At 35.6% G+C, this 9,467-nt stretch overlaps 1 protein-coding gene across 1 annotated transcript; it reads left to right on the forward strand.

Annotated features, from left to right (window-relative positions):
- Positions 1-1,076: 1,076 nt before the first annotated feature.
- LOC137838188 (SNW/SKI-interacting protein A) lies at positions 1,077-3,755 on the forward strand. Its single transcript, XM_068647440.1, has 2 exons — positions 1,077-3,089; positions 3,502-3,755. The coding sequence occupies exon 1, from the start codon at positions 1,245-1,247 to the stop codon at positions 3,087-3,089; it is 1,845 nt and encodes a 614-aa protein (XP_068503541.1). The 5' UTR covers positions 1,077-1,244; the 3' UTR covers positions 3,502-3,755.
- The last annotated feature ends 5,712 nt before the right edge of the window (positions 3,756-9,467 follow it).

Consider the following 9,467-nt stretch of genomic DNA (forward strand, 5'->3'; position numbering starts at 1 on the left):
TTATCAATAAAGATTTATGTGCATTAAGTATGTTTTAGTTTTCTGTTTTAGCAGAAAAATATTTTTTATAGGTGGTTGTTCTTTATTTTTATAATCATAATAAAAATTTATACAATAAATTTGAGTTTTTAAAAAATTAATGTATTTTTTTAAAGTTGTGTTAGATCCATGTTAAAATTGTCAAAAATTCAATAAATATTTTTTAAATTGGACTTACGTACAAATATCGGTGTCTGATAGATACGGATGGAGGATCGTCAAGAGTATTATAGCATAATCCTATTTAAGATTTATTGTTACAAAATTATCCAAATTTAAATTAATATTTTTATTTTTAACACAATTTATTGTATCCTATTTAATGTTACAAAATTATAAGATTATCAGAATTTAAATTGATATTTTTATTTTAACATACAATTTATTGTTACAACATTATCAAACATAATACTTTCGTTTTTAACATGTGAATAGAAATATAAAATAATTGTAATAACATTTATAAATTTATGTTATATATTAATTTAATAAAATTATAATTATTATAAATTTATAATATAATATTTATAAGAAAGAGAATACAACAAAATTTTAAAATATTTAAAAAAATATGAATACCAAACCCGTTCGCTAATAAAAAAAAAATGAGTGAAATGATACAAGAGATTATATCATATATCATCGTAACTTTATACCGTATAAACTTACCTTTTGACCATTTATATTTCTTAATTGATTAATTTATTTTTATACTTGAATTAAGTTCTAACGGTTTAAAGAAGTTGTGAATAGATAAAATAACCTTATAGCATGCTTAAATTATTTATTATAAAATTAATCATATAATGCATTAGGTATTCTCTTATGCAATATAAAAAATAAATATTTAAGTTATCATGTTAATGATTTTATAAAATATTCTAATCTGATAATAAGAAGAAAAAAAAGGGAATAAATAGCTTATGTACTCATCTTATAAAAATTTACATATAACACATTATTATTGACGTTGTAATAATAATTTTTTAATTGTAATATATTTTATATTTATATTACTGATATTAATTTTAAAAAGTATAATAATCTTGTTAGGCCAAAACACTAGCTAGGGACCGAAACAAAAACCGCCTATAAATTAATCTTTCAATCTCTGTTTTAGGGTTTTCTTATTTTCACACCAGAAAATCATATTAGGGTTATCATTCTCTGGTGTTCAATTTCGAACTTTTTCCCAAATCAGAAGCATGGCCACTCTGAAGGAGCTACTTCCTCCTGCGAAATCCTCCTCCACCACCTATTACGACCACACCAACGATCCATGGTTCAAGCAGCGCTTCTCCTCCGAGGAGGAGAAATCCGCCGCCGCCGCCGCCATCAAGCAGAAACCCGTTCCACCGTACCTGAAGCGCGCTGGCTTCGTCCCCCGCAAAATCGAGGACTTCGGTGACGGTGGAGCTTTCCCCGAGATTCACGTGGCACAGTACCCTCTCGATATGGGAAGAGACAGGTCCTCGAAACCTGGATCCAAAATTCTTCCCGTCACCGTCGACGCACACGGCAACGTCGCGTACGACGCCATCGTGAGGCAGAACGAAAACGCGCGCAAAATCGTGTACACGCAGCAGAAGGACCTCCTCCCCAAGATCCTAAAAAACGACGAAGACTCCGATGACGACGACGTCGTTTCCGACGATGAAACACAGAAACAGATCGAGGAAACGATGCAGGAGACCAAAGCCGCCTTGGAGAAGATCGTGAATGTGAGACTCAGCGCCGCCCAACCGAAGAACGTTCCGAAGCAGAATTCCGACGCAAAGTACATAAAATACAAACCCTCGCAGCAATCCGCGGCGTTCAATTCAGGTGCTAAAGAAAGAGTGATTAGGATGGTTGAGATGCCGGTGGATCCGCTTGAACCTCCGAAGTTCAAGCACAAGCGTGTTCCGAAGGCGTCGGGGTCTCCGCCAGTGCCTGTGATGCACTCGCCGCCGCGGCCGGTGACAGTGAAGGACCAGCAGGATTGGAAGATTCCGCCGTGTATTTCGAATTGGAAGAATCCGAAGGGTTACACTATCCCGCTTGATAAGAGGCTGGCTGCTGATGGGAGAGGTCTTCAAGAGGTTCAGATCAATGACAATTTTGCTAAGTTGTCGGAGGCGCTGTATGTGGCGGAGCAGAAGGCGAGGGAGGCGGTTGCTATGAGGTCGAAGGTGCAGAAGGAGATGATGTTGAAGGAGAAGGAGAGGAAGGAGCAAGAGTTGAGGGCATTGGCGCAGAAGGCCCGGTCTGAGAGAATTGGAGGGGAGAGAATTGGGGTTGTGCCAGCCCCACCTCCGACTGTGCCCATTGATGAAGATGATATGAGAGTTGATTATGAGCATGAGAAGGAGAATCCGAGGGAGAGAGAGAGAGATAGGGACAGGAGTTTTGTGAAGGAGAGTAGAGAGGAGAAGGAAGAGAGGATGCAGCGTGAGAAAATTCGTGAGGAGAGGAGGAAGGAGAGGGAGAGGGAAAGGAGGTTGGAGGCTAAGGATGCTGCTATGGGGAAGAGGAGCAAGATCACCCGTGACAGGGATCGTGATATCAGTGAAAAAGTTGCTCTTGGTATGGCTTCTACTAAGCCAGGGAGTGAGGTTATGTATGATGAGAGGCTGTTTAACCAGGATAAGGGGATTGCATCTGGGTTTGCCACTGATGATCAGTACAATGTGTATGAACATGGGTTGTTCACTGCACAGCCCACGCTCTCAACCTTGTATAGGCCAAAGAAGAATGTTGATGATGAGACTTATGGAGGTGCTGATGAGCAGTTGGAGAAGATCATGAAGACTGATAGGTTTAAGCCTGATAAAGGCTTTTCTGGGGCTTCTGAGAGGACCGGTCCCAGAGATAGACCAGTTGAGTTTGAGAATGAGGAGGCTGATCCCTTTGGTTTGGATCAGTTCTTGACAGAGGTGAAGAAGGGTAAGAAGGCCATGGAGAAAGTGGGTGGTGGTGGAACTATGAGGGCAAGCGCTGGATCTTCTATGAGGGATGGTTACGATGGTGGTTCTGGTAGGACTCGCATTGGATTTGAAAGAGGGCATTAGGTATGCATCATCATCTGTTTCTTGTGCTTAGTGTTGTTGAGTATCCATGTGTTAGCATTTCGGTTTTTCTCCCATCCCACTAGTTTATGTGGGAAAAATAACTGCTTATGGATCTTATGAGAGTAAGTTATATATTGAATGAAATGTTGTAACATTCATAATAGATAGATCCTTGTTTCTACGAGACTCGGACACGTATTGGACACTGTAAGACGGATCGGACATGGATACTCGTAGACAAAATTCTGGGATTTTAACACAATTTTAAAAAAGAAAATATATTATTTTTTAAAAAACTTATAATTATATAATATATAGATCTAGAGATTATATCCTTGTGTCTATATACCTTGTTTGCTATGATTTGATCTGTGCATGCGATTAACAAATGCATTTCTTTGTTTCTTTGAAGACTGAAGAAAAGTTACATAAATGTTAAGAAGGAAGAATCTTGATTTGTTAAGCAGTGGTGATGCGTTAAGAATCCAGTTGGAGAAGTGGTCATGAGTTGGTATCTCTTCTGCTAATACCTTTGCTGATACATTTCTCTAAAACAATTTCAATACTTCAATTCCTTTTTGGGAATATTTTATGCTATGTAGTAATTGTATATTAACAAAAGCTTTAGAATTTATGACAAGGATAAATTAAAAGTTTAGATTTAAATCACTATATTGATGAAATAAGAAGGGTTTTGCGTTAATTTTAGAAACAGAAAAATAATTAGAATGAAGGTTGGTGATAATTTGATCTATAAAGAATTACCTGAAACTTTAGGGTTAGTAATAGTGTATCTCTATTTTTTTTTATTGAGGTAAAGTTTAATTGTTAAAATTTTATTATTTCATATGTTAATATGAATAATTTATTTATATTGGCGTAGTTTTTTAAAATTTAAAATACTATTTAAGAGGTTTAAAATTAAAATTATCACCAGTTAGTGAGACTAAAAGAATGGAGCGTAACAGAAAAAATATTTAGAAATTATAAAAGAAGTGGATTTTTAACAGTTGTGTAATGAGGAAATGAAATAAAGAAAGATATTTTGTGTACATTAAAGTATATATTGAGAAGTAAATGCATACATTGAAGAAATAAATATTTTTTATCATGTAAATATAAATATAAATTTAAAATTTATATTTTGAAAAGTTTTGAATAAGATTAGTTCAAGTTGCATAGGTTGCTATAGTGATACTTAAAATGAAACTTTTTATAAAAAAATAAAATAAGATTAATTATTTATACTTAAAACTAAAATTAATTTAAAATAAGATTAGTTATTTATACATAAAACTTCAACAAGCCTAAGAATATTGTGCTGAAAATATCAACTTCATTTCTTATGATATAATGAAAACACTATTCGTGCTATGATTAGTGAATTCAGAAAAAGAAATACAAATGATCTCATATCGTATATCGTGGATATATAAAAAAAAATGTTAGAATTTAATTCTTTTTTGAATAATTGTAAAAGATTTAACAGTAAATTTTGTAAAACTTAACAAAATAAACATTAAAAAAATGTTGAAAATGAATTTTAATAAAATTAAACAAAATTTTAATAAGAATAATTATAAATTTTTTAATCATAAGTTTCGTAAAATTTAACGAAAATAAAAAAAATTGGTATAAAAGTTCAACACCTAACAAATATTAAATACAATTTGTATTTTATTAAAGTAGTATTCTGATACTATTCATGAATTCGATTGACAAAAAAATTACTAATTATATAAGAGTGTCAATATATCTAAAAATGAATAAAAATATTTTATGAAATAAATGAAAATTAAATTAAATTATTATTATTAATTATCATTATTCATAATTTTATTTTGATTATTATTACTATGATCATAATTATTATTATTTTTTTTATTATTACTATAAATTACTATTATTATTTTATAAATTTATTTTATTAACTTTTTATTATTATGACATAATTCTTTTTATATTATGAATTTTTTTTATTATTATAACATAACCTATCAAATTGAGTATTTTCTTTTTCACCGTTCAAAAATAAGGATATTTTTATCCTTGCAAATTGTACAACTAACTTTTCACTTCATCTATCTTGTGTGGTGGATACCTATTTTTTAGAACTTTTGGTATGAAATTTTTATCAGACATTCGTCATTGTATGTATTGAGTTTTAGCTAAGATTTGATTTCCAAATTCGTCTCACAAGATTCACAATAAATTTTTTATTTCTCACTGTCGGGGCTGAAAAGAAGGTTCGTTTGTGTGAAAAACTTTTCGATTTTTTTTCTAGATGAATACTCATCCGTTTGACCTGAAATTTGTCGTGTATTGCCCCAAATTCTGTGGAGATTCTTATGTGAAATTTAAAAAAAAAACTCTATTGGGAGAATTTTTCAAAATTTTTGTGCAAATCAAGGTTATCCTCAACAAAAACTTGTGAAATTTTGCCATACTTTCTACAATTTTATTCTACGTCCGTATTGGGTTGAAAAATTCAAAAAAATTCAAACAAGTACTTTCATATGTTTTTTGCACCTAGGTAAGGAGACACATTAAAAAACAAATCACAAAAAAGAGATTTAGAGAAGAAAAACCAAGACGTTTAGTTTTTGAAAAATCAGTTTTGTTCACATTCGGTCTGGAACCTACTACACATTACTCCTTGGGTATTTTGATATGAAATTTTTACCAAACATTTGCGCAAACCAAGGCTATCCTCTACCAAAAGTTGTGAAAATTCGCCCTACTTTCTAAGATTTTATTCCGGGTCCGTATTGCGCTGAAAAAATTCACACAAGCACCTTCATATGTTGTTTGAACCCAGGTGAGGAGGCACGTCCGTAAACAAATCACAGAAAGAAGATACGGGGTAGAAAAGCCAGGACGTTTCGTTCTTGGAAAACCAGTTTTGTTCACTCTCGGTCTGGGCCTTACTACGCCTTACTCCTTGGGTATTTTGGTATGAAATTTTTACCAGACGTTCGCCACTGTGTCAGCCGAGTTTTGGTTGAGATTTGAGCCCCAGATTCGTCTCACAAGATTGGCAATAAATTTTTTATTCATCACTGCCAGGGCCGAAAGGAAGGTTCGTTTGTGTGTGAAACTGTTTGATTTTTTTTCGTGGGTGAATACTCATCCGTTTGACCTGAAATTTGTCGCGTTTTGTCCCAAATTCAGTGGAGATTCTTACGTGGAATTTTAGGAAAAAACTATTTCGGGAGGATTTTTCAGAAATTTTGTGCAAACCAAGGCTATTCCTCTACCAAAACATGTGATATTTCGCCCTACTTTCTGAAATTTTATTCCGGGTCCGTATTGCGCTGAAAAAATTCACACAAGTACCTTCATATGTTGTTTGCACCCAGGTGAGGAGGCACGTCCGTAAACAAATCACAGAAAGAAGATACGGGGTAGAAAAGCGAGGACGTTTCGTTCTCGGAAAACCAGTTTTGTTCACTCTCGGTCTGAGACTTACTACGCCTTACTCCTTGGGTATTTTGGTTTGAAATTTTTACCAGACGTTCGTCACTGTGTCAGCCGAGTTTTGGATGAGATTTGAGCCCAAGATTCGTCCCACAAGATTGGCAATAAATTTTTTATTCATCAATGGAAGGGCCGAAAGGAAGGTTCGTTTGTGTGCGAAACTGTTTGAATTTTTTCGAGGGTGAATACTCATCCGATTGACCTGAACGTTGTCGAGTTTTGTCTCAAATTCAGTGGAGATTCTTACGTGGAATTTCAGGAAAAAACTATTTCGGGAGGATTTTTCAGAAATTTTGTGCAAACAAAGGCTATCCTCTAGCAAAACTTGTGAAATTTCGTCCTACTTTCTGAAATTTTATTCCAGGTCCGTATTGCACTGAAAAAATTCACACAAGTACCTCTATATGTTGTTTGCACCAAGGTGAGGAGGCACGTCCTTAAACATATCACAGAAAGAAGATACGAGGTAGAAAAGCCAGGACGTTTCTTTCTCGGAAAACCAGTTTTGTTCACTCTTGGTTTGGGACTTACTACGCCTTACTCCTTGGGTATTTTGGTATGAACTTTTTACCAGATGTTCGTCACTGTGTCAGCCGAGTTTTGGCTGAGATTTGAGCCCCAGATTCGTCCCACCAGATTGGCAATAAATTTTTTATTAATCATTGCCACGGCTGAAAGGAAGGTTCGTTTGTGTGCGAAACTGTTTGACTATTTTCGTGGGAGAATACTCATCCGTTTGACCTGAAATTTGTCGCGTTTTGTCCTAAATTCAGTGGAGATTCTTACGTGGAATTTGAGGAAAAAACAATTTCGGGAGGATTTTTCAGAAATTTTATGCAAACCAAGACTATCCTCTACCAAAACTTGTGAAATTTCGTCCCACAAGATTGACAATAAATTTTTTATTCATCACTGTCGGGGCCGAAAGGAAGGTTCGTTTGTGCGAAACTGTTTGATTTTTTTCGAGGGTGAATACTCATCCGATTGACCATAAACTTGTCGCGTTTTGTCCCAAATTTAGTGGAGATTCTTACCTGGAATTTCAGGAAAAAATTATTTCGGGAGGATTTTTCAGAAATTTTGTGCATACCAAGGCTATCCTCTACCAAAACTTGTGAAATTTCGTCCTACTTTCTGAAATTTTATAACGGGTCCGTATTGCGCTGAAAAAATTCACACAAGTACCTTCATATGTTGTTTGCACCCAAGTGAGGAGGCACGTCCGTAAAGAAATCACAGAAAGAAGATACGGGGTAGAAAAGCCATGACGTTTCTTTCTCGGAAAACCAGTTTTGTTCACTCTCGGTCTGGGACTTACTACGCCTTACTCCTTGGGTATTTTGGTTTGAAATTTTTAGCAGACGTTCATCACTGTGTCAGCCGAGTTTTGGATGAGATTTGAGCCCAAGATTCGTCCCACAAGATTGGCAATAAATTTTTTATTCATCAATGGCAGGGCCGAAAGGAAGGTTCGTTTGTGCGCGAAACTGTTTGAATTTTTTCGAGGGTGAATACTCATCCGATTGACCTGAAATTTGTCGAGTTTTGTCCCAAATTCAGTGGAGAATCTTACTTGGAATTTCAGGAAAAAACTATTTCGGGAGGATTTTTCAGAAATTTTGTGCATACCAAGGCTATCCTCTACCAAAACTTGTGAAATTTCGCCCTAGTTTCTGAAATTTTATAACGGGTCCGTATTGCGCTGAAAAAATTCACACAAGTACCTTCATATGTTGTTTGCACCCAGGTGAGGAGGCACGTCCGTAAACAAATCACAGAAAGAAGATACGGGGTAGAAAAGCCAGGACGTTTCAGTCTCGGAAAACCAGTTTTGTTCACTCTCGGTCTGGGACTTACTACGCCTTACTCCTTGGGTATTTTGGTCTGAACTTTTTACCAGACGTTCTTCACTGTGTCAACCGAGTTTCGGCTGAGATTTGAGCCCCAGATTCGTCCCACAAGATTGGCAATAAATTTTTTATTCATCACAGCCAGGGCCGAAAGGAAAGTTCATTTGTGTGCCAAACTGTTTGAGTTCTTTCGTGGGTGAATACTCATCCGTTTGACCTGAAATTTGTCGCGTTTTGTCCCAAATTCAGTGGAGATTCTTGCGTGGAATTTCAGGGAAAAACTATTTCGGGAGGATTTTTCAGAAATTTTGTGCAAACCAAGGCTATCCTCTACCAAAACTTGTGAAATTTCGTCCTACTTTCTGAAATTTTATTCAGGCTCCGTATTGCGCTAAAATAATTCACACAAGTACCTTCATATGTTGTTTGCACCCAGGTGAGGAGGCACGGCCGTAAACAAATCACAGAAAGAAGATACGGGGTAGAAGAGCCAGGAAGTTTCGTTCTCTCAGAAAACCAGTTTTGTTCACTCTGGGTCTGGGATTTACTACGCCTTACTCCTTGGGTATTTTGGTCTGAAATTTTTACCAGACGTTCGTCACTGTGTCAGCCGAGTTTTGGCTGAGATTTGAACCCCAGATTCGTCCCACAAGATTGGCAATAAATTTTAATTCATCACTGCCAGGGCCGAAAGGAAGGTTCGTTTGTGTGCGAAACTGTTTGATTTTTTTCGTGGGAGAATACTCATCCGTTTGACCTGAAATTTGTCGCGTTTTGTCCTAAATTTAGTGGAGATTCTTACGTGGAATTTCAGGAAAAAACTATTTCGGGAGGATTTTTCAGAAATTTTATGAAAACCAAGACTATCCTCTACCAAAACTTGTGAAATTTCGCCCTACTTTCTGAAATTTTATTCTGGGTCCGTATTGGGCTGAAAAAAATTCAAACAAGTACCTTCATATGTTATTTTCACCCAGGTGAGGAGGAACGCCCATAAACAAATCACAGAAAGATGATACGGGGTAGAAAAGCCAGGACGTTTCTTTTCGGA

This window comes from Phaseolus vulgaris, chromosome 4, assembly GCF_000499845.2.
Source record: "Phaseolus vulgaris cultivar G19833 chromosome 4, P. vulgaris v2.0, whole genome shotgun sequence".
In the NCBI taxonomy this organism is placed as follows: Eukaryota; Viridiplantae; Streptophyta; class Magnoliopsida; order Fabales; family Fabaceae; genus Phaseolus; species Phaseolus vulgaris.